This window comes from Aspergillus tanneri (assembly GCF_003426965.1).
Source record: "Aspergillus tanneri strain NIH1004 chromosome Unknown AapTan_14_pilon_pilon_pilon, whole genome shotgun sequence".
NCBI lineage: Eukaryota > Fungi > Ascomycota > Eurotiomycetes > Eurotiales > Aspergillaceae > Aspergillus > Aspergillus tanneri.
In genome coordinates, this window is record NW_022984641.1 from 66,962 (window position 1) to 91,324 (window position 24,363).

General features: G+C 51.6%; 11 protein-coding genes across 11 annotated transcripts; 5 read left to right on the plus strand and 6 right to left on the minus strand.

Moving 5' to 3' along the window:
• Positions 1-1,446: 1,446 nt before the first annotated feature.
• ATNIH1004_002072 (uncharacterized protein) lies at positions 1,447-1,773 on the minus strand (the record flags this gene model as incomplete). Its single annotated transcript, XM_033566767.1, has 1 exon — positions 1,447-1,773. The coding sequence occupies one exon, from the start codon at positions 1,771-1,773 to the stop codon at positions 1,447-1,449; it is 327 nt and encodes a 108-aa protein (XP_033420633.1).
• Positions 1,774-5,934: 4,161 nt separating this feature from the next.
• Positions 5,935-6,565, minus strand: ATNIH1004_002073 (uncharacterized protein; the record flags this gene model as incomplete). Its single annotated transcript, XM_033566768.1, has 2 exons — positions 5,935-6,388; positions 6,450-6,565. 2 exons carry the CDS (start codon positions 6,563-6,565, stop codon positions 5,935-5,937), a joined length of 570 nt encoding a protein of 189 aa, XP_033420634.1.
• An 89-nt stretch (positions 6,566-6,654) lies between these two features.
• ATNIH1004_002074 (uncharacterized protein) lies at positions 6,655-7,567 on the plus strand (the record flags this gene model as incomplete). The annotated part of the gene is made up of 2 exons (XM_033566769.1): positions 6,655-7,182; positions 7,211-7,567. The coding sequence occupies 2 exons, from the start codon at positions 6,655-6,657 to the stop codon at positions 7,565-7,567; spliced, it is 885 nt and encodes a 294-aa protein (XP_033420635.1).
• A 635-nt stretch (positions 7,568-8,202) lies between these two features.
• On the plus strand, positions 8,203-8,760 carry ATNIH1004_002075 (uncharacterized protein; the record flags this gene model as incomplete). The annotated part of the gene is made up of 1 exon (XM_033566770.1): positions 8,203-8,760. One exon carries the CDS (start codon positions 8,203-8,205, stop codon positions 8,758-8,760), a length of 558 nt encoding a protein of 185 aa, XP_033420636.1.
• A 107-nt stretch (positions 8,761-8,867) lies between these two features.
• ATNIH1004_002076 (uncharacterized protein) lies at positions 8,868-10,432 on the minus strand (the record flags this gene model as incomplete). The annotated part of the gene is made up of 2 exons (XM_033566771.1): positions 8,868-9,492; positions 10,032-10,432. 2 exons carry the CDS (start codon positions 10,430-10,432, stop codon positions 8,868-8,870), a joined length of 1,026 nt encoding a protein of 341 aa, XP_033420637.1.
• A 1,326-nt stretch (positions 10,433-11,758) lies between these two features.
• ATNIH1004_002077 (uncharacterized protein) lies at positions 11,759-12,195 on the minus strand (the record flags this gene model as incomplete). Its single annotated transcript, XM_033566772.1, has 2 exons — positions 11,759-11,840; positions 11,927-12,195. 2 exons carry the CDS (start codon positions 12,193-12,195, stop codon positions 11,759-11,761), a joined length of 351 nt encoding a protein of 116 aa, XP_033420638.1.
• A 151-nt stretch (positions 12,196-12,346) lies between these two features.
• Positions 12,347-12,693, plus strand: ATNIH1004_002078 (uncharacterized protein; the record flags this gene model as incomplete). The annotated part of the gene is made up of 2 exons (XM_033566773.1): positions 12,347-12,526; positions 12,553-12,693. 2 exons carry the CDS (start codon positions 12,347-12,349, stop codon positions 12,691-12,693), a joined length of 321 nt encoding a protein of 106 aa, XP_033420639.1.
• Positions 12,694-16,724: 4,031 nt separating this feature from the next.
• On the plus strand, positions 16,725-17,716 carry ATNIH1004_002079 (uncharacterized protein; the record flags this gene model as incomplete). Its single annotated transcript, XM_033566774.1, has 5 exons — positions 16,725-16,802; positions 16,929-17,000; positions 17,114-17,291; positions 17,345-17,482; positions 17,529-17,716. The coding sequence occupies 5 exons, from the start codon at positions 16,725-16,727 to the stop codon at positions 17,714-17,716; spliced, it is 654 nt and encodes a 217-aa protein (XP_033420640.1).
• Positions 17,717-17,978: 262 nt separating this feature from the next.
• ATNIH1004_002080 (uncharacterized protein) lies at positions 17,979-18,638 on the minus strand (the record flags this gene model as incomplete). The annotated part of the gene is made up of 1 exon (XM_033566775.1): positions 17,979-18,638. The coding sequence occupies one exon, from the start codon at positions 18,636-18,638 to the stop codon at positions 17,979-17,981; it is 660 nt and encodes a 219-aa protein (XP_033420641.1).
• Positions 18,639-19,724: 1,086 nt separating this feature from the next.
• Positions 19,725-20,129, plus strand: ATNIH1004_002081 (uncharacterized protein; the record flags this gene model as incomplete). Its single annotated transcript, XM_033566776.1, has 1 exon — positions 19,725-20,129. One exon carries the CDS (start codon positions 19,725-19,727, stop codon positions 20,127-20,129), a length of 405 nt encoding a protein of 134 aa, XP_033420642.1.
• Positions 20,130-20,149: 20 nt separating this feature from the next.
• ATNIH1004_002082 (uncharacterized protein) lies at positions 20,150-24,237 on the minus strand (the record flags this gene model as incomplete). The annotated part of the gene is made up of 6 exons (XM_033566777.1): positions 20,150-20,274; positions 20,395-20,542; positions 20,949-21,140; positions 21,239-21,499; positions 21,573-21,899; positions 24,097-24,237. 6 exons carry the CDS (start codon positions 24,235-24,237, stop codon positions 20,150-20,152), a joined length of 1,194 nt encoding a protein of 397 aa, XP_033420643.1.
• Positions 24,238-24,363: the final 126 nt, after the last annotated feature.

Consider the following 24,363-nt stretch of genomic DNA (forward strand, 5'->3'; position numbering starts at 1 on the left):
TCAAAAGAACATGCATCCCATGCTGTATTCCCCGAATCCCAAAACTTCTTGGTACATCTCTAGCGGTTAGTGGAATAGGACTGCCACGTCAGACTCATCTCCTCAATTGTTGCGTAACAAACGTACGAGCGGTGGCACTCAAACTGACAGCCTGCACCAACCACGACCAGCGGCCATGTCATACATTTCTTAATAGCAGGAACATCATCGCCTTCCGGGCTAGGTAGAAGTCGGCTCCCCATGTGCCGGCTTTCATATTTATTCAGATCGGTGCTGGATGGAAGGGGCCTTTGCGCTGCAGTGACGAGATACAGTAGACGAGGTATCGCGGATTGGTATATCCGGCCGAGGATATGCCACTCATCATGAGGGCTGCAGATGTGACTGTCCTGCTCTGGGGAAAAGGACTGAATCTGCTCGAGTAAAGGTGTATGCGCTTGTTTGGAGGGATCTCATCCGTGGGATTGGTGGAGCCTTGCATTCCGGAGATGGTTGCAGTCGGATGATATCGAGAAGAAAGGTGTGGGTGGACAGAATAATACAGGGGAAGAGTCCTTCTCCGGGAAGCTTCTGCCATTAGATCGATTAGATCCAGGGTTCGAAGTCGCTGGGGGATCTGGTCTGATGCGAACTGGTGGTGTTTCCCATGACACCGATGCTATACAAAATAAGCTTGGGTTTAAGACCAGAAGGTGGAGACCTTACATCATGAAGTACAAGAAGTGACGGTCGTAACATCGCTGAAGTGCGCACGGTTTCTTCAGACCTCCGCAGGAGTATCATGCGTGGCACCTGTCAGATGGTATCGCCAGTACGGCGCTGCAAACTGCCGCACCTGTTGCAGCTCAGTATTATGCAGCCATGAATAGGATTCACTCACATCGGCAAATAAAGCATTAACACGCTGAGAATGGTGGTATCGGTACATTGTGACCGGTCATTGGATATGTCCTCGCTCAACGCCCGCATTTGCTTCACCGCGATGATGATGGGGTCAGATCGGCTCCTCTACCAAGGCTGCTTCATCCAGCTGCCATGCTAGCTGCTGGATGCGATGTCCGAAGTGTGAGATAGCAAATGGTGTGGCGTACAGACGAGGGATGTATCCGAAAAAACGCCATCATCGGTATAGAAGCACGAGATATGGATTCGGCACCAATTCGTGCATCACTGCCAAATCGGGATAAATGCAATCGTTGACTATCATGCGCGGGAAAACGACCTTTATTGGTAGTGGCGGGTACATGTACCTACAGTGGAGTACAGACTGGAAAAAGTCGTTTGTTTCCAATCCCTAGGCTTTTTGAGAATCACAGGGTTCAAAGGGTCTTGCTCTGATTGTAATGCAGCTTCTGCCTCCTGGATGAGTCTGTCAATTGCCCCATCGGGACAATTAGTGGTCGAATAGACTCTGCACTTAAACTGCTGCCAACAGAGATACTGGCATTATCCACCTGCGGAGACTTGCTCATAAGACGCTTCGTTTGGCAGCAGAAATTGCTGCCTTTTCCGGATCCAGGTGGTCGACCCCGATTGCGGGCTTGACGGTCCCTGGGTGATCCACTTGAGTGGTTTCTTACTACCATATCCCGGACGCACCGGTGCCGGCTGCAGACACTTATTACAAGCCGGTCGGGACGAGTCGCACACGAGTCGACGACGTCGACACTCCCAACATTGTCGTCTCTCTCCGGGCTCGGTGGCGGCGGTAGTGGATATCATGGTCGAGATGCTTTTGTTCAGCATCGACCATCCGGCTTGAACGGTTAACATTTAGGTACCCCTCACGGCTGGATCCCACCACGATCCCACCAATAGTCTAGTGGGCCTGATCTCAGGGCTGCACGCGTCGATTGGAAAAGGAGGAAGTCTTGGTCATCTTTTTCCCAATCAGGTAAGAGTTGGATCCTCCAGCTAGCTGCTGGAATACGAGCCCAGCCGATTCATTCTTGGCCCGTTGGAGGACGATCAGGATTGCGGATGTGACAGGTGCGATCCTCCATCGGGTAGGACAGCTCTCTAATTAACTGCATCATGTGTCTGTGTTGGACTCTGTCGGCCTGACGAACTCTTGCATTCCGCCATGTGGGTGGGCGCTGCATATATCCAATTTGGGTCTAGCGGCTGCGTGGTGGCGAGACTTTGCGTTGTCGATCTGAAGATGACGATAATTATGGTACTCTGTATTTAGTTACTCCTGACCGGTGATGGCTGTTTCATTCACTTTATTCCTCACGGCCAACCAGCGAGGAATACGTTCCGAATACTGCGGGACATGGGTATCATAAGCTGCCAACAGATACAACAAAGGATGTAAAACACGTCAGGATCCCATTCCCTCTATGCTGATGCTCCAGCAGTAGTACTAGCGGCAGCCCGGCATCGTTATATCATAATACCACAGCTGCAGCGCCGTCATGACCATGATCCCCCATTCCGCCCCATACTCCTGTAAAGCGCACCGCCCAGAACTGAAGCTTTAACCCTTGGTCATACTGGCCGACATATTCCGTGCCGGGTTCACTACTGTGCTCGCCTACCGTCCGTGAGAGTGAGACCAGTCTCCACCCGCACGCAGTATGTCCCGTTAGATCTTTGATTTCGCTCCCTTGACGGGTAAACCATTCAGACCGTTCCCGTGTCGCCCTTTCTCGCGTCCCCAGATATCAACTGAGAAGGTAGGCGGGTGCGTATTGCGGAGTAGCGTGGTGCATCGCCTCGACCACTGGTTCTTTTAAACGGGGTATTCGGAGGGGATACGGGATGGTGATTAAACATGGATATTTTCGTCGCCTTCGATGGAGGCTAAATCAGGGGTCCCTTATCCGATGGGTTCGTGTGCAGCATCATTGTCTGTTTACCGCTGAAAAAGGCGGTTGATACGGCGAAATGCTTATTGTCGACTATCGGGCCTAAATGAAAAGTCGAGGTGAAATTTCCACTGGAAGTAGCCATTCAGAGGGTGGAAATCGGATGGTATACTTCGATTTGACGTGGACTCTGCCCGCCGAGTCGTGGTAGTCACGTAGAATGTCGTCTGGGTTGGGCTCATTAGATGCCCGAATAAGAAGGTGCTTGGCTGAACTCTGACGTGTCTGATCTTACCTGTACTCTAAGCTATTCGCTGCGCTGATAAAGTTCTCATTTCTTATACAAAGGTATCGATCGAATGTGGGCCCATGACTGGTTAGAGTGTATGAGTTCAGGGAACTGAACTGTGATGGAAACTTTATCCGCTTATATTCTAAACCAGATCTACTACGTCAGATGTGGCTGATTGGTCATAGGGGGTATGCGTCCTCCATTTCGAGTCCACACCTCTCAAGAATAATTTGTAGGACATGATTTGGCTTTTGTTAAGCGACAATATTGGGACCAAAGACTCATGCTCAGCCCTGTCCGGGGATTTAGCCCATGGGTGATCGTCCTGAAGCACCGCATGCGGGCTTATGGGTGATTGGCTGCGCTCCGTGTAGCTATCACTTCATGATAGGAATCCGTGGGAAGCCGCAGCTGACTCTTATCCAGAATGGATGGTGGAATTATGGCATCATGGACGCGGGCAAGGCGGGCCAATCCTGATGTCAGAGCGTGTCAATGCACCTGTGTTCGGTTTCTTAGCCACCGTTTATCCCTTTTGGGCTAACAAGTGGTTGGTATAGGCATTTCCCGATCAGGGTGAAATCCCTCAGCATTCACCTCAACTTTGTTCCGGGGCTTATCCTAGTATATACATTTGGCTGATCTACATTGCTGTGTACCGCGGGTCCATACGGTGGTTAAAGTTGAATGGGGCTATGCGGGCCGTGTGAGATTGATCAACTCTGCTATATATATCTGGGTTCATCCCTGCCTCTAACATAGTTCATATCAACATGACTTCCAGTATGGCGCAAAGAATGTAGTTGGGGGGCCTCTCCATCTGCGCTCCGAACAAATGGGCACCAATTATTTTTACTTTTGGCTTTACCATCTGGCCTTTCCATCTATGGCAATGCCAGTAAGTTATAACACATTATCCTGGAAAGAGACTAACGATCCTAGTCGATACAAATGCTTCAAGTTGATGTGGTTGCATATCGCCTGCTGTATCATGTTTACCATCGGCTTTGCAACACGCGAATACGGCGCGTTTAATTACATGGACAGCGATGCCAATCTCGCCGTCTATATCGTTAACACGCCCCATGATCTACCATGGCTCCGTGTCGTATCCCCAAATATGGATGTTTTAACCTTATACTTACTACCTATCTATACAGCCCTATCCTCGAACTAGCCAATTACCATATCCTCGGACACGTACTATACTATATCCCTATCATCCCCGATGCATCCTGGCCGCGTCTTCACTACCTTCGGTATGCTATCCACCATTGTGTAAAAGTCATGAACGCCCTGGGCGTATCAACCTAGCCAATCATAAACTACCAGAATCCCCGTCGAAAAGACGGGGAATACTCATGTAAGCATCGTTGATCGTCAGGTGGGTGTTCTGCTGCTTTTTCTGCGTCCCGGCGCTATATTCCAACGCCGTTGCGTTAAGATGGAATTTGGACAAGACGCGTTGTCAGTCCCGCTTTGACGCTGTATATCAATACCTTTTTGATCTTGATTCGCTGTGTTTATCGCATCGTGGAACATTTCGGGTTCTCGTCGCTTGGGCCTGTGAGCTTGAAGGATGGTGGAGATCAGTTATATTCTGCGTTATGGTGGTTTTCTATGTTTTGGGAGGCGGCTGTCATGCTGGTTAATACACTCATGTGGAATCTGTGGCATCCCAGACGATATCTCACAGCATAAAGTACATATCTGGCGCAGGACGGGATCACCGGAATTGGAGGGTCAGGGTGGAAGGGATAATCGACCGTGGTTGGTGACGTTGATTGATCCCGTTCGGATGGTTGGATTTAAGGATGATAAGCCATAATTCTGGAGACAGAATGGATATACAAAAGGTATATAATGAGCATTTTTAAATGTATTATGATGTGGTGGGCATTCTGCATTATAATATATCTTGATAGATTTATGTATGTTTTATATCTGGTTGATTTATGTTTATTATCTATCGATTGAAATGTGGTCTACATGCCCGTCCTCCGTAAGTCAATGCAAACAATGAATCTATTAGCTATGGCTGTTTAATATATTATAACAATTGGTGTTTAACATGTACATCTTCAGCTCATGAAGCTCTTTACATATATATATATTTCTTCAAACACTGTGGCATCATCCCACTGTCCGACAATGAGACTCACCCAACGCTCTCTTCAAAACCAACACCAGATCATCAATCCCTTAGAAACTTCAAGTACGGAAGCTCACAGCCACGCAGTACCAACGATAATTCTCATCTCGTGCCAATTGCAATTGTCCAACCGCTGCTCATTTTGTCCCGCCTGCCACGACTCATGGCACCGTTTGACTAACGGCGTGGTGATCTCTCTGGAAGCGGATTCCCCAGTCTCAACGCCTGTGCATTGACACTAGCACGGCCATGATGTCGCCGATTCGACGGTGGTCGAGAATTCCACGTTGCGCGCGGCCCCCGCGTTTGGAGATCTATCGGCAGGTGCTGGATAAATCAAGTAGTCGACCCAGTCCTTGGTTCATCTCCTGACAAAGGGGCGGCGGGTCTGGTCGACGGTTTTGCGAATCAAAAGGGTCCGATGCTCATTTCTAGCTTCAGGATTCTAATACTGCTTGGAGAATCGAGGGTCTCTGCGATGCTGAGCAGAGATTTCCTCGGCCACAGACCAGAGGACTGCTGCCGTTGGCGTCGGTGCGGCCCCAGTGAGAGAAGGTGGCGTAGTGGTCGGATAGCGTGTTGACTGTGTTCGATAGTGTCTTGCATGTGTGTCGCGTCGCAGATGGAGGGCGGGAAAGATTTGCACACACGACAAAGGCCGCCACAAATCAGCAGAACGGTCACCAATCGCTTAGCCAGAACGCGGTGTAGCCGTGCCCTGCAAGTCCGTACTGCGGTGTATGCGTGTCGTCATAGCTGAATCCGATGACCAGCATGGATGTGACGCCGCTCATAAGCGCCGCCATCGAATGCCGGCGGAAGATAGAAGACGCCACCACATCAAGACGACTGTCATCGCTGCCGTGATAGCAGCCAGTCCGTATCATTGCCGGGCCGTGGCCGGACCCGATACCAAACCACCATACCCGGGGACGCCGCCGAGCACGGTGCCAATGCATCGACCGTCCAGGGAACAAAGATAAAGTCGTCGGCCATGCGCACGAGGATGGTGGTCTGCGCCGTGATGGCGGAACCAGATACCCTTTTCGCGATGGTAGAATCCAGCAGGTGGGGGAGGCCGACGGGATGGCCGTGGCAATCGTCACGATTACCATGCGCAGGCATACATCCCGCCTGGGTTGGTCAGCCAGCGAAAAACAGCAACAATGCCCGCGACTCAAGGGCGTTTCGTCACTGGCCGTCCATACCCTGACTGATGCGCAGGCGTCGATACGCCTCTTTGCTCTGGCTTTCAATTGCGTCTGGATCGGTTCCCTCGGTGGCAAATAAACCTGCCACCGGGCTCAACATCCAGCTTATTGATTTTAAAGAAGATTGCATCCCTTAAGCGCGTAGGCAGCCATACGCGCACTTTAGTCTGAAGTCTGAAGGCGAACAATATGGTCCAGGAGGGTTCTCCAAACTCTCTGCTGCTCAAGGACGCTCCTCGACTACCATACCCCAGCATCAGTCCACGGGGGGCATGGCCCTGGGTTCGGCGGTTTTCAACGTGCCTTCCTCGTCCAAACAGATCGGAATGGTTATCGAGCAGTCGCTCGGTTGTCTCCATGTGGAAATCTGCCCGTGCTGTTCGGAGGGTTTCGCGGTATGTCTGTCCTCGAGTAACCAGTTTTGTCGATCTGGCTCTGGAACCGTCGAAACCAATAACGCGAGTTGACGGTGTGGATGCGCTCGGCAACAAAGCGTCGGCGACTTCTGAGCAGTCCCTGCCAACACCTCTGCTGTCGTTTGTCGATTTACTTCTCGCGTTTGACGGCGCATATCCATTTGCTTCGGGGGTATTGGCGCGTCTATCAGATGGCTGCTCTCCTGTAGTTGATGCTGACCAGCGGCCTGCGGGGGTTTTCTCCTCCCGTCAGGATGCTATAATCTGGTCTCAAGCGATGATAGGTTCTCCGGCACTTTTGGTATGTCCTCATATGAACGATGTGAAAGTCCAGCAATGACACGTTTGTGAACATGGCCGTCCAGGAGTTCATGCAACATCCCGACATCGTCCGGGACTCCACCGGCCCCCAGGACACGTCAGCGGAAGGAAGCCCAGCATGGGCGTCATCGGGCGTCATTTTGGCGAATTGCCCTCGAGATCTGCCAAGATCCAACAGGCTCACTGGAAGGCGCGCACAGTACACTGCGGCGCACTTCTGTCCGATGCGCACAAGGTCTCTCCATTTTAACCAGCACCGCGTGTGGGCGACTGGGGAAAAGAATATAATGTTGCACGCACGCCTAGACCGATACCAATGGAGCCCGGCGGGACGGGTACCCTTGCTTAACAAGCCATTTGAATGAAGGTGAGGATCGGGCCCATTACATACCAGGGAAGAGGTCGGAGACGATAAGCACATCACCGCGCCAGGGCAGACAGGGTTCGCGGGCGCGCAGTCACGACAAGGCATATATGAATACACAGATCATGACGTAGTACAACCGTAACTTTTGAAGCGTCGAGCATGGAAACCGTCGTAGACTGAAAGCTTTTTCGACAGGTAAGCTGTAGATTGTCCCGTCTGTTGAGCCTCAGTCATGACTTGTTGTCGCAAAGGCTTGGAGAAGCGCCTGGGTCTCGGAAGCCAGTCGCTGCCAGCGCCGCCTTCATGGTGATTGAGTCCCCCATCCCAGGGCAAGACACATGCCAAAGAGCAATTGGACCGACGCAAGCGGATGGTTGAAGAAAATTGTTCCTGGAGGCACGATGTACAGCGTTATTCCCGCGAAATACGCGCTGATGCCGGTGCGGCACGGAAGGTCAATAAAGATCAGCGGGGACGCGCCACCCATGTGGCGGCAACGGCAACACCTTCGGGTCGCGTGCATTGAAGTGATCAACCAGGCGGGGAGGGGCGAACGTCGTGCATCTTTTGGTGCACTCGTGAAGGCTTGCGGGGCAGAGGATCCGGGCGTTTTTCACGCGTGCGCGTGTCACAATGGTGGAGAAGGTCGGAGGTTTGAAAGGTGCAAAAGATCGGAAGACGGTCGGCGTCCGTCCGGTCTCGGGCCGACTACGTCATGACAATCGGTGCATTTTACCTGATAAAAGTCTCTTCCATTCCATCAGATTGGATATGAAAGGAAGGAATTACCTGAAATTCAGTGACGATGCATTAAGTGTGTCTGATCCCGCTAAGATTGTCGATCCGAGGGCAAAGGTGAAGCTGTGGGTGGCTCCCAATAGTTCCTCCCCGCTGTTGGTCTACCCCTCATCTCATCACCAATATGACCAAATTCCGGAGTTCTCCTGGTCGGTAGCGGAGGCATTGGCACCCATTGCCGCCCTGAATCTCGAGACTGGCCATCAAGCACAGGTATCCTGCGTGTTGCGATCAATTACAAGGCCGTGGTTGAAAATGGGTTCCACGATCGACTCGTGCGACCACGGGAAAGTGTCATTGGCGACCGACCGGGGGTATTACGTCCTTGACAAGGAAACGCAGTCCAGCTATTCCGCGCGCAGTCTTGAATGCAGTCCCTCATCATTCTTTTGACCGATTCGATTACATCGTCTGCTGCACGAGGGCGTCCCCGACTCCTCGCCAACTCTGCCAGATATAATTGCCTCTTTGTGGCTCCCGGTCATACCGTGTCGTACTGATCAGAATGGACTCAACATCAGGCGATCCTTGTATTTGATTCTGACAGCGTTGTGCTCTCCGGGGTAAAGTCGTACCGATGCCCATGAGATTGCGGGGTGATCCAGCACAAAGCAGCCGGACGTGCTGAATATCGAGGGCGTTTTCGAACCCCCTCTTCCGACCCGGTGACTCGGTGTCGCGGCTTTAAAGAATTTCGTCCGGATGTCCTCTGCTGGTGGTAGAACGAGGTGCCGATTTGGCAGGGACGTTGCCGCACGCTCGATCGATGGCGGCATGTCCAACGCTACGAATCCCATCTGTGCTTTAGCGGGACTGGATACGGGGACTTTGCAGCTGGAACGGCTAATTATGGGAACATTGGTCCCGTCCACGGCGATGCGCGGGTGTTCAGGTTGCTGCTGCTTGGACGGCGGTTGCCGGATGGTATTATCGGGACAACAATCGCTGGTAATCCCGGTCGAGACAGCGGATTTCACCCGGTATGCTGATGGATATACGGAAGGTGATTGTGATTCTTTGGTAGGGGTGATGCCTGGCCTTTGGCAGGGCAATTTGATCAGGGCAGAATGTCTGGAAGTGGTTCGAGAGGCACGGGCTCCATGGCGTTGACACGCCAACTGCATGCTGTATAATTTGCTTGTGCGGTCAGTACGCACCAAACAGAGCATGGGACTTGTTTCACAAGTGGGTCTTGGCCGATAATTGGCTCTTATTGCACGGGTTCTGCCATTTAGGTTATATTATTCAACTTTTGCGAAAGTGCTTCAGGATAGAATTACCCTCTAGAATACATATCTATGGCATGATACTTCTGTTTATAGAAAGTAGCCGAACAATGCGATATCACGATGAGTTTGTCCATATATACTACAACTCCCTCCTCCAACGCATCCACCATCTCCCCAACGTGTCAAACTTCCAATCGTACACTTTCCTCTTTCACCCTCCCAATGAGACCCCCGATCGCACAATCCACCGACTTGATCCCGCCTTCTTCGCAGGATGATCATGGGGCGGCTCTGCGCCGTCTGGCACCACAATGATCTCCACCCCGAACTTCTCCTCCTGGCCCGCAACATGTACTCGAAATTGCGTCGATCAAACTATACGACCCGATATCCTGTGCCGTGAGCACAGATCAGACAGCACGTCTTGCAAACTACCTGCGTTGGTCTTTGCGAACGACGCGCGGTCGTTGGATAAGAACCACCGGTTTGTGCCAGTGTTTGAAAGTCGTCGCGTAATGCATCCACTGTGTCTGGGAACGCGAGACAATTTCACCTACTGATTCGCCGAAGGATTTACTTTTCTTCGGCTGTGGGGTGGTAGACCCCAGCTTCAGGAGAGGATGGATAGATGGTCTTGAGGAGGTCCAGTATGCCACCAGATCTGGGGTTTGGGTTTGTTGATCATGCTCTAGGTCTTGGAATGTTTGGAGGATGTCCTCTTGGAGACGGAACATTGTGTTGGTGGGATAGGCTGGATGGCGGCTGGAATGCCACCTTCCCAGTTCACCAGTGTGCCGTAGACGTCGAGGCAAAGACAATAGTCGGAGGTCGGACATCGTGAATCGAAGAATGAGTTGTCAAAAGAGAGGGGTAACGCGAGGTTTTTGTATCCATGCTTCGTGTCGCTTCCTTTTGACTATTTGGGTCCCCGATATTTCATTATTTAGGTCCCCGACTTTTGCCTTATTTGGGTCACCGATTCAATATAAGTGAGATTGTAGAAGTCAGATGGGCTAAGATCATAGATCGATCCGTAGGCGTTTTTGACAGAATCAGCCCCGTACCCCGTCCGCATTGGCATCATTTGGAAGGTGCAGAGCTATGCCAAATCTGGCGACGGCGGGACTCAACCTCGGCTCCAACGATGAATAAGCCCGATTTCGCTCTGTTTACTGGAACCATTATTGTCCCTGGATCGTTGAGGATCCAAGGTAAATCTCAATCAGTATGCCGATCAATCCCTGGTCATCGTCGACCTCAGCGGTCGCTGGTCAGTCCTCCTTGCCTTCGGACTGGCCCGAAGAGCCTCAGGCGGCAGCATCGGCGGCGGTCGCGCGGCAGCCGTTCTGCTAGCCGAGGATGATGTACCATGGTCTGTGTCGATATCTAACTCTCTCCCTTGCGGGGCGGTGGTCAGATGATTGAGGAGAGGCAAAGGGCGCTGCTATCTCGTGGTCCGGGCTGGCGTGACGAAGGTGCGTCCGACTACGGCAACGCGGTGTCAGTGTTATGGGAGCTGCCTGGCCGGCGGCGACAGTGGATATAGGGCTATGGGCGAGGCCATCACCATCTAAAGGAATACCTCGAAGCATGGCGATAATATTAGTCAATATGTTGTGCTGGAGATATGTCGCAATGATGTATCGGCCGGATACCGGGGGTATTGTACGGTATGGGCGATGGCAGGCCTACCGGGTAGTAACTACACCACATATGCTCTATCCGAACAGGGCGGCTATTGTCAATATGACCAAGGCGATGGCCGCGCATCGATGACGGACGGCATCCGATGAACTGCGTCTGTCCGGCATGGTATGTACACACCAGTGTTGTATGCAAAAGGCTGGGTACTGAGGCCAGAAGGCTCGTTGGAATCGCAGTCTATTGAAGACGAAGGGGCAATAGATGTGACTTGGGAGTGGCAGTGCGTTTTCTGGCTGGGGATCAGGCTCGATGGGATGACTGGGTGATCTGACCGGTCGACGTGCACAACAGCAGCGGTTGGCACGGGTTATCGATTTCTGCCAGTGTCAACGGCTGAGTGTGCTGACGCAGGTAGAGCTAAAGGAACTAGGTGACTGGAAGCGGCAGCAATGCAGTTTGATTACTATTGACAAAATAATACCCGCAATATGCATTAGAAGCAATATCCATATAGTCGCTCATGACACGGCGAGAACCGCCACAGCCAATGCAGCCATATCAAACTTGTAGCTCCCTCTCTGGTTCGTCACCTTCTGCACACTAGGCTGGACAGTGATATTGTGCGGCCGGTTGCGCATCCGGGGCCCTGAGCATCTCCAGTCTCCCCGACCGAGTGTCCGACGCACTTGCACATGGACTGTTGCTTTTCCTCGCCATGGTTCGCCAGTAACTTGACGTAGTATGTGCTATTGGCTCTCAAACAACCCAGTACGGTGGCTTCCAAACTCGCCCAGTGGTTTAACAGGTAGAATGGTCGTACCACGGTTGGTCGAACATCTTCTGCACGTAGTACAGTCGACAGCGTGATCGATCTGGGCCGAAGATCGAACCCGTACGGGGTCGGCTGGCTGATATCGGCCTGGATCAGGCGACTATCGGTGTTGTAAAGGGGCATATGGAGCCACTACGGTGAACAAAATGCTGAAACAGAGGAGTATATGCTGCCATCTTGACCCACGTCACTGTTCCTCTCAGTCCGATCGTATGGACGGCCTCGCTGCAGCTGCACTGGACGAAAAGACCAGAACACTCCCCTTTCCTGACTCATGGCACCCATACTCATACTCCATGACGGGCTACGGGATCGAACGGTTGTCCCGTTCATCGAACATGGCAGCCAGTTCATCCGGTCGGCGGTAGTAATGGTAGTCATATATAATCCCAGGCAACGCGCCTCCGGGAGACATCGTCCGTCTATGGTCGACGCGACGATCGTAGCTGCGCGGGTACCTTTTCACTAATGGCATTATAGATCTGCACGGATCGATCCGGATATGTGTGCGGCCACCAGGAAGTCGTCCTCGTTGCCGATTTCGATGTGCCGAACGGACCATGGGTCCTCTCGACCATTTGCACGCATGCCTCCGTACGTGCTGTTTGGCGGACCAAGTAGATGCTGCGTTCTTCGTTAGACATAGTCATCTGAAATGATGAATAACCCACCTCGGATTCATCAGAATATCATCCACATAGGGTTGAAGGTCCGATCCCGTCAAGATGCACCGCCAACGATTTCCCGTCGGGCAACCACAGGTTCCATGCCCATATCCTGACACCACCATAGATATTCATCCGGGCCTGGGGATCAGTATCTACAAGGGGATCAGTCATATGGAAACTCACCTGGCGCATCGGTGTTTTGGGATGAACCAGTCACCTGGCGAGGCATTAGTCGCAGAGTCTCTAAATTACCGTCTCTTACTCTCTCTCTCCCAGGACGGTCGACAACAGGTCCAATGGTCCGATTCCACGCCCATCGCGTGTCAGTCTGGAGACCTTCCCTGATTTAAATAAGCATGTCACTTTGACATTCAGAGAAATCCCATACAGGTTATTTCCCTGGGAATCAAAAAGGATGGCTTCATGTCCTCAAGGACGGCGGTCAGATCCTCCGCAAGCCATTGGCTCTGTTGCACAGGTCAACCAAGCACTAGACAAGATTGTCGACTTTACCTCGAGTGACCAACCAATGGGGTGGGAATGTTGGATCAGCAAAGTTCAACTTCATGCCCGGTACTTTTGACCCGTCAAACAACAAGCGGAACTCGTTATCGCCATCGGGGACGCAGTGGAATTAATGTATAGTTTTCATAGCGTGAAGGACCTCGACGTGCTATTCACGGTCATATTGTGCGCCATACACAATATCACTGGATATTATACGAGCTGGAGGTAATCACATCTGGTACTCGCCCCTCGTCAAAATTCACACCTGTTGCGTCGCGTTTCATCGCTGGTACGCCGTTTGTCTTGTTGACGAACTTGTTAAGCCCAGTCTCCACGGCATTGCCGAACCTGGAAGTGGAGGTTTATTGCATCGCTGAGAGGGTTGAGCATATCCTGCGATATTTCCACATCTCCACCGCAAGTAAAGCTGTTAATCCGGGATTGGTACCCCTGAAATCCATTGTTTCGCGGCAATTGACCATAGATTCCCTCCGTCACCTAATTGTATCAGCCGATATCCGATATCAGGGTTGGAACGTTATACCTGAGCGATCCATTTCCTATACAGATAAACGTCCGCTCCTTTCCGGTAGCAGTAGTAGTTGGAATGTGGTAAATGGATAACTCACCTCAAACATGACCCCATATAGCAAAGGACTGGACTGGTTTGCCACTTTTTTTCTGCACGGTCAAAACAACTGGGAAACATTGGACTTTGCAGTGCATGTGTACCATATCACACACACCACTATAGCTCCATAGGGACACAGTATTAGAGGCGTGAATATGTACCAATACCCTCATCGTAACTAGAACTATTTCGATTTGCAGTGCTTCGGCAAGGTGCTCTCCGTGATACCTCGGCCGTGTTGGATAACCCTTATGTATTTTGTTAATAGGCTGTCGTACAATGCATTGCGGATTTCAGCTACCAGGGACTGCACATCGGGAACCAGTTTTCACCCAGCGGTGCTGGGCTTGTTCATGTGGACCAACATCATCACCGTCGGGGAGATGCAGGGGAGTTCGGAGGTGTGCGAATCATACTATTCAGTTCGCTATGGTAGCTGTAGAAGTCCCTTGTGAATATGGGATACTAAAATCAACAATTGGAGAATCTGAGCGTTTCTTACCGTTCTTTTTTTCATTCCGTGGCCATTATGGACCGCAAGTTTTGATCTGGTCGCCGTACACGACGCTCTAAAACAGCCCCGCCGCTTTCTTTCCCCAAAATGCCCAAAGTGCGTCTCCATCAAGGATCGCATTCTCTCTACCGCTAAAACAGGGGTTGACCATTCTCCATCGCGACCATTCTCCATCTTAAAATACTATAATCAAAGAGATAAAATTTTCGCACACGTGCAGGAAAGCGCCAATGGGTAAAACAGGTTGTTCATCACCCAACCTGGGATCATCCGATTCGTGCTGTGTGGATGGTGCTGAGAGCTGGCATATAGGGGCTTTTAATCTATGCATTCGAATAAAACTTGGATTTTTTCAAATGTAGGTAACTAGCCTGGATGATGTGGTTTCAGTCCGTCGAGAGCCGGATTGCCGGGAAGTCGATATATGTGGAATGGCCACTGGGTCGCAACGTGGCAGTCGCCTGAGAAATAGCTTCATTGGCACTATGCATAGTGCAAAAGCAATCGATGGGACTACGGGCTGTGTGTATTCTCCGACCCTGCAAATATAAGACAGCTTGTTATTGGTGAGGTGGGAGGGATCTCGTTTCCAGCACATTCCTGCGGATGGTCTCGATAAGGAGAGTCAGTGTCGAATATTATTTCCTACTGGAGATCGAGGTTGGGATTATGAGCTTGCGTGTGGAACATAATATCGAGTTATCATTACTGTTATGGTTCCCAGACGATTTCCTGGACTTCCGTGACGGTTTGAAACAGTGCTGGGGTAATTCACCCACGTTTGATAGTGCAGTTGCCATCGCTCGACGGGTGGTGGACGTCGTCGACATGCTAGAATGTCAAAGTGGTGGAAAGGGAGTGAGGAGAATACCGCCCTAGGTAATGTCATAGCGCTACAGCACGGTTATTCGTCAATACCCAGGTAGTAAAGCATGAATATGTATTCCGGGAAAAGAATTCCCGGTACAACCCCCCGGCTAGACTGGTGCATTCAAGGCGAAAGGCGGGGTTCTGGGGGGTGGAATCGCCGTTTCTATTCGTCTTGGATTCAGGGTTGGGAGGAGGAGAAAAAGTCCTGTTTCTGCTGCAGGTTCTGCGTTTATTGTATATTATTCCGCTCGGTGGGGATAATGATTCGAGCTATGTGTCATCATGCAGGTGGGCTGGAACCTCGTCTTTGTGATCTATCGTTATCTCATGCCTTTAATGCTTGGATTGTAGTGGAGTATACGGTACAACCTAACAGCCAGAGGCATGTATTATTGAAATTACTCTATAGGTGATAAATTCGATGCTGACATATGTCTGGAATGAGAAATTCTATGAATGCCCAAGTATAACCCACTTCCGCTGCATTACCACGTCAGGAAATACGCATCATTCGTCGTTGCTACCAGATATGACACACCAGAATAACCCCTGAATGTTTGAAATCTCATTTTTGATCGATCCGGTTTCAAGCCTCCCTAAACCAACAGACAGCTGGCGTAGATTTCGTAGTGGAACACTCCTTTGAATATGGATGTACTGGACGTAGCTTAGTAGGGAGTCCTGGAGTTTAACTTCCCTAAGGTCTGAAACCGGGCCAAGAACCTTCTTCCGGTTCCGAACCTCGATGACCCTCTGCCAAGTATGTACCTTTTAGACCCTAGAACTGTCGGGGACTAAGCTGGAGTCTACTGTAATGAGACGGGGAAGATTGAGAAGGTCGTACCGGTGTCGGATGAGTGGAATTTTGCCTGCTTTTTGCAGGAATGTGCCCCTTGTACAGAAGCATATCGCAAGAATGGTGGTATCCTATATTTGACTGGGCGCTGAAGCGACACGAGATGATTGATGGGATGTGGAAAAAATTCGATGCAGATAGAGATAGATCAGCGTAACACAATCACTGTCCCTTGCATAAGTTGTGAAAAATAGACGTAGATGGAAAGGGAATAGCCAATCGTGCTAACTATACAAGGATGACAACATGAATTGGAGACTCCGATCTCTCGCATACTCCATGGAGACGCAGATATCGACAGGGTCAATTGGAACGAGATGGGGCGTAGAATAGTACTCACAAATAAAATGCTGCAAATTGCAAAAGTCTACGTGACAAATTGCAGTCCCTATGAGTGTGACGCTATCGGGCGGTGCAGGGGCAGAAACCCGATTCGAGGCTCCGAGGGACCTCAGATACGCAATGGATGGCGTGTAGAGACGTCCTTCGACGCTATAATCCCCATTGGTAAGTAGAGGCGCCCTTTCGTCGTTGCGGAAAGCTTATATGATATTTATATGGCAAGTTATCGTCAGGCTCGGTAGCATACATCGACTAAAGATCACCATGGCCGTCAAAGGACCTCTTGTTGCAGCCACAACGCTTCCATTCTTAACCCGAGATGCATACAGTCCTTCGGCTGTGGTGCGGTCCCTGTGAATGAAGTCCCGAGGAAGTAAACCGCATTTGAGATTTGAAGAGCATCCGATTGACCAGGTTCGACCCGTAAAAAAGTTAGTGTGATCGGCGCTGGGCTAACGGGCATCACAGCGGGCGTGCTTTCTCCTTCCTGCCAAGTTACCGGGTCTGGATTTGAAGATCTATGACAAGAATGCAGACGTAGTGCGTTATGTTCCCTCGCTTGGGAATGGTCAGTGACCCATACTCACGGTGACACGTAAGGAGGCACCTGGTAGGACATCTCTCAGATCGCTCTCTATCGCTGACAAGAACAGGTTCGAGAACACAGCATCCAGGGTGTTCGATGCGATATCCAACTCATGTCTACCAATCTGGATTTGCGCCCAACACACAATGGACAGAGGGTACTTGGGGCGCAGAAATCCGCGCGAATACTGGCGGGGCGTGGGCGCAAATTACGACGTCTATCGACATCTACGGCTGCAGCAGAAGGTTGAGGGGGCGGGTGGATTCCCCAACTTGCTAAATGGCGTGTCACTATACAGGATTTGAAGAACAACAAGGTTACCGGACCTCTTGTTCATTATCGAACGAACTGACGTATCTAGACATATCAAAGAATGCGATGGTACTCATCAATGCTATCAGTCACTTTAACGACTGGCAATTGCCCAACTATGAAGGTATAAACCAATACCAAGGGGAAGCTCTTCCACTCGTCCACTACAGCAGCTGACATTGGAACTACGGAACGCATCGCGCTGATCGGCGCAACGGTGCCTCAGGACTGCAAAGTGCTGCCTCTATCCAGCCACTGGCTCACCACGTTTGACCACCTGCGCTCACCGCAACCGCCTGGGTCGCCGATTCATTGCTTCCACCGGCGTGCGTCGGCTCAGGCAAACATTGTCCTCTGAACGCGAAACCTTTGGGACTCCGAGCGATACCAGCAATGCAAAATCCTATCGAACAAGGATACTTTTCCCGCTTTGGGGCCATTTTTCAAAACTCACCGGAAAACCTCCGAACAGCGCGAAGTGGACGCAGTTGATGCTGGGACGCGTCATCGACAAACCCGATTGGGTGACTTGATCATCCCCGATTTCCCGCCAGCTGTCGTCGTCCCACGCCTGGACCGGGGTATCTCGAGGCGCTGACCAAGCCCCAACGTCAGCTATATCAGACGCCTATCCAGCGGTTCACGTCCACAGGAATTGTGACGGTCGATGGCCAGGAGCGGCCTGTTGACGTGGTCATCTCTGCGCCGAGGGGCCAATGTTGACCATGCGCCGCCCTTTTTCCATCATTGCCCGGCAGCATCGACCTCAAAGACAGCCTGGAAACACGATGGCCTTTTGGGGATTCCCCTACAACTATCTTGGGGTGGCCGCGGGATTCCCCTAATCTGCTATGGATCCGGAGGACCACATTCCACCGGCCGGTGGCAGCGTGCCCAATAGTCTCGGGAACCAGGTCGCGTATATTACCAAGATATTGCACCAAGATTCGCAGCCAAGGCATCAGTCGTTGGCGCCCTCCAAACAGGCCGCTGATGACTTTATCAGGTACTGCGATCGATTCTACCCCGGACCGTGTGGACGGGAACGATAACTTGCCGGGCCAGAAGAACTGCCGGTCATGGTACAACGGAGTCGTCGAGGGGACGCATCCACGGGTTGTTCCCCGGTAGCGCGGCGCATCTCGGCTATCTGCGTCCGGGATCCCCGATGGGAGGACTGGAGTACACCTACACCAACTAGCGGCAATCCCGGTTTGCGTACTTTGGCAATGGATGGACGACGCAGCGAGACGATCTAAAATGCGGACTTGACGCCGCATTATGCTGCGGCCGGAGAAATCGATCTGCGGTCATATATGGAGGGGTGGTGGGATGTGTGAGGAATAACTAGATGATTAGATATATTGATATAGGAACTATATCATTAATACACTCCAGAGATATCCTGAACACCTTGTATATTTTATTTATAGAAAGGATAAAGTAGCGATGGATAATAGATACAGAGGCTAGTCATTTGTATCGCCTTAAACAACAACCAGATGAAGAAAGCACTCTCCTTAAACATCATCTTCCTTCGCCCTTGCTGCTGGTCCTGCCTCTGCGCGAAATGATATGGTAACTACTGTTTATCAATACGGTAATTAGTTTCTGTCAGATTCCGGTTCCTTGTAGCTTGCTTTTTCTTTTTTACAGGCTGTAATGGGTGAGAACTCGGGTAAGGCTAGACTGTGAATAATATAGGTATCATCCTTTTGATGAATTTTCAACTGGCTTCGAAATGATTGGGGCTCGTGACAAAGGGCCTTTGGTAGAAGAATTAAATCTCATACAGATGTACTCATCTTTTGCCAAATTACTAAGTCCATAGCTACGGCTTCATGAATTCTACAATGTTATATCTCCCATAAATGCATACAGTTTATACTGTCCGGGCATATTCTGGCGTCTCCTCACCGCCGCCAGAAATACTGCGCCCTGGATACGATTCTGGCGGTCTCGTGTGTCCCTGGGCCTCGTATTGTTCTCACGGAAAGTGCCCCAGGTACGGCATAATCTTTATGAAAATGGCCCGGCTGCAGCTCCGGAATCAGATGGATGATATCGTCAAAGAAATTATCTGGCACCGGGCATGGCTTGAGGGTTGAAGCCATCACGTCTCCCACTTCCACCCACCGCTCTGGCTCGTCCCGCCACCGAGTCTTCGCACTCACCGATGACCTTGGCTCATTGCCGCCAGGGCAAGGGATGCTCGGCATTAAGTTCTTGCGTCCATTTCTTGCCCTCGTGCCTGGAACCGTGCTGGCCCAGTGATTGACCATGCACGCACCGCTGGTTGCTCCACGAACCGGAAGTCCTGATCATCTGCCCATTTGGAGATGTCATCCTGACCATCCTCTCGAACAATGCCAGTGCCCTTCCTTATCACCGTATTTGACCAGCTCGGCGAACTTGGCGTAATGCTGCTTCGTCCGTCTCGGCCACGATTACCCAGACCCGCCACCACCTTGATGGATGTCGGGTCGCGCCCGAACTCCTTGCCTGCTGTCGTACTGTCCACTGATGGCCGTACAAGCTCAGGCTTCTGTCCATTTCAAGGTGTCGCCTCCGCGTGTTTCGCGGCGAACGACTTCCGCTGTCCGGGTGCCCGCGCGCCGCAGCAGGGCGGCGTGCGCTGCGGACTCAGTTCGCGAGAGGATGGGGACCCCGGGCGCGGTGAAATACTTTCCCCGGTGATGGATCTGTCGCACAGCAGCAGGGTCAGCATGCCAGCCTCCGTCGCGGTTGTTCACGGCACCGTCGCGCCATGACCCTTCCCAGAGTTTGTACGTCACGTCAGGTGCTCGTCTGCGATGCGATATCGCTCGTCATGCTCCACTTGCGTGTTGAAGGGCCGCCGGTTCGCGCCGCAGAATCGATACGCAGTGACAATGTAATGTTCCCACGCGGCCGTTGCTTAGATGGTCAACGGGTAGAGAATCGCCAGGCCAGCGCATACGGCGCGTCGTAGGTCATGGACGCCGTCACGCCGAATCATGCTCTACCGTGGCGGCAGCCATGGCGGGGATGCTGTACAGAGGGTCGTTGATGGGAAATTGGGCTCCGGCGGGATGGTGGGCTCTGGGTTGGCCGGGCCTTTGTAGTCGTAGCCGCGCCTAGCACCGTCGGCGAAAGATAGCGTGGTGGCCGCCCTCAAAGGTTTCTGTGCCAGTTCAATCCAGTTCTAGCGACTTATAGGCGTAGCGCCAGATCCGGTGGGATGAATTGCAGCCCAGGTTGAGTGCGAGGGAATTGCATAACAAAGGCATTAGAATTAATTGTTTCTTAGCCATGACGATGGATTTTTGGGAATAGATATTAAGAGCTTTGGAATAATGAATCCGAAATGGAATTCACTGTCTAATATGACTCTCTGCCCCTCACTGAGATGCTCGATGAGGGGCATGATATCACGATGCAGAGCCACCCTCAATGGTGTCAGTTGGGGTACTCCAACTACTTTCAGTCAAGTATTTTTACTCTTTTCTGGGTTACATGGTTAAAATTATTTCATTGAAATCATTGTCTATCGTCTGTATATACGTACTAGGTTTTGGCCATATCCACCACGATGCGTTTCCCCGACACACCGCACCCTGTCGCAGAATCTCCAACGGGTCATTGAAAATGCCCGGCAAGCCCTCCATCGACTCGGACAATCGGCGGTAACTCAAAGGCCTTCGACTGTAGCAACCTCTAACCAGGAGACGATCGCTTCTCCCACCACAGGCGACGTATGGAACAGCTTTATCGGTACCGTATGATGACAGACGTTGGCTGCTCTCTCATGACAAATCAGCCCCAAGAGGTGCGCATGCGATCCATCTTCTTGCTCTAAATTGTATCAGGCTCCCTGTAGAACCGTGGCGGTTTCGCTTACGATGTCGATGCGTAGCGTAGCTTTCCCAGTGATACCGCGGATAATCTCGATGGCGCGACGAATCCAGCGAACGGGGGCGTCTGCACCCATTCGACAGGCCGCCGCGCGTGGCGGGCTATCAGCTACGCATATGACGCGTAGACCTGCCTGTTGTCGTGCCGGTGCGGCATGATGGACCCGGTGGTGGTGGATGCTGATGCAAAGGTCACATTCGTACTGTCTATACGGAAAGAACATACCCCCAGATGGCGATCCAGTCTCCTTCCGTGGTCGATTTCAATCTCCGCCGGATGCAAAGCATTGATCTCGAATATCAACCGGGATCCTGATCTACCGCGAGGTTCTTCACCACCTCGATGAAGATCCGGACCAGGACAGCTCGACCGCGACAGACTGAGTCCCAATAATGACGCAACGCCGCCAAGAGGCCGCAAATGCCACCCAGCGCGGCCGACGCGTGCACGCATCCTGTAGATGGGATTCGCACCGCATTGAAATGCGTGGCTGCGGCGTATTCTTGGAAAGCGGCCTTACGGATATCGCGATGGTCGGTTGACGGCACCTTCGACCAGATCTCCTTCGGACACGCCGATTCGTCTGCACGACTACCCCAGATCGTCCATTGGTGGGGGAGACTGGGAATGCCAAAGGTGAAAGAGCCCTAAGGGATGTGCGCCACGGGTTTCATATGCATTCTGTGAATGTGCACGGTTTCCCGGTCGATCGGATTCAGACCGTTTCTCAGAATCTTGATGAAATCTCATCTTTGCTTGCGTCGAGGGAATAGCATGTCCATTACCGGGGAATTATTATTGCTCGCGAGCAGCCTTGGTGCGGTGCTCTCGGGTGCTGCTCGGGAATCGATTCCTTCTGATTTGATATGCCGTGATGTAACTGTTGGCTCGTTGCAGATAATCACCTCGTGGACAACGGAGGGTTTCTTGTTGATGTCGCTGTACTCATAATGGATACTGTGGTCATGATGGTCTGGAATCTTATTCTAGAGATGGAAAGTAGGGTTGCTACGGTTGGGATGTCGGCTATTTCAGTCCGTCCATCGCCATACCTCTCCACTGGCTCGAGAGCATTACCAATCGTCATTCACGGAGTCAGCAGGATCTGTATTTTACCCAAAATGAATTTGCATTTGTGGAGGCATTGGAATATGGCGGGGGTTGAGATGGCGTGATGAAGGGGTAATCGGAGCCTTGTGTCCGGGGTATCGCTTGATTCGTGGAATGGAGTATGGTCTGTGTACGTCTGGAAGTATTCATTATCAAGGCGTGTTGGATTATGAACCAATCCCTTGTGTGCATACAGATTGATCTGACCTATGAGTATATCAAGTCATCAACGATGGCATACCAAGAATGGGCAACTGATCGGATGCATAACTTTTTACCTGGAATGACGTGCTACATCCCTAGAGCTATCCACCATCCATCTGACAAGAATCTCGATTGCTTGGTAATGCTTAATTGTTAATTCTTATCGATATGAACCTGTTCTCCTGCAATATAAGGTGGTTCCATTTCCACACTCACAATGGGGATACAGAACGACAGCCACTGCTCGACAGCGTCCATCCAATATGATTATTACCCTTCGGGGTTCATATCTCCATCTCATCTCGATGTAGACCTCAACAGCGACACCCTACCAGGCACTGTTCCGAAGGGAAATCCCCCGGTCCAGTGCCTATATTCTCGTTGTCTCGCGTGTCATCGGTAGCGGTGTTTTACATCAGGCTCCATTGTATCAGTCCGTCGGCAGTGTAGGACTGGCATTGCTAGTCTGGATCGTAAGGTACCGTTCTAGCCGCCTGTGGACTGGCCGTGTCGATGGAGTGCGGATGCATGCTGCCTCGATCTGGTGGCGACAAGGTATGAAATAATCGCTGGGATAGTAGAGTTAAAGGGGCTGAACTCCCAGGTGGCCATCTGGAATATGCCTATCCTCGTCCCCGATTCTCGCCTCCACCTGATTGCCGTGCAGGCTGTCGTATTAGGGTTTACGGCGAGGCAGCACCCATCATTTTCGCTAATACACGCTGTTTGCCTTCGATGTTGAACCCACAGAAGTGCAGCACAAGATTTTGGCGGTCGGTCTGCTCGGTTATTACCTTCGTACATGGATGTTTCCCAAAAGAACCAGGCATCTGGGTGCAGAATCTGCTGGGATGGATCAAGATCTTCTGATCGCGGCCATATCGCTGACAGGCCTCTGGGTGATTGCTTTTCCGGCCATCCAGTGAAAACTCTCTTGGAGTGTCACCAGAATTCCCACCAGTCCGCACTAGCATGGGATGGGCTGTGGGGAGGGATCCAACTGGGGCTGGAGTCTGCTATCGACCTGTTCCAGGGTGCTTTTATTCATACGCGGGGCTCAACAACGTCTTAGCAATGTCTCACCGGTGCATGACCCCGTGCGGACGCTGAAATCCGTCGGTCAACCGCGCTATTCACAGCGGGGGTCTTTACCTGCTGGCCAATGTCTCATATTTCCTGGTCGTGCCGCTGGACGAGATCAAAAGTAGTGGTGAACTGGTAGCTGCGCTGCTGGCGACTTTTCGGTGATCATGTCGGACGCACGCTCCTTCTTGCGATTGCCATCTCGGCGGCGAGCAACGTCCAGGGTGGTGACTTTGCGCTGGTATGTCTACTCTGTCTCTTATCCAAGTCTCGGTATTGATTAGAGCGGGCTCAGTGAATCAAGAAATCGCCCGTCAAGGCTTTCTTCCTTGGTCTCTCGTGTTCTCTCCTCGGCCGGGGCCCTTCCATACGCCTCTTGGAGGACTGATTTGTCACTACGTGCCCTCATTGCTGGTAATCGCCGTCCCACCCCAAGGCGACGTGTACAACTTTATCCTCGACGTAGAGGGTATCCCGGACAGATCTTTGCCCTGGCAGTAACGGGGTTTGCTTCTGGTGCGATATCGCGAGCCCATACGACATCGCCCGTTTCAAAGCCTGGCTTCCTGCACGGTGTGGTTTGCGCATCGTGGTCTGTCTGTTGCTGGCTCCGTTTATTCCGCCGCCAGATCGGAAGAACGTGTGCATTTCTTTTTTATGCTACGTATGCAATCGTCGGTGCTTCTGTGTAAGCCTCTTGTCCCTGTTATGTGG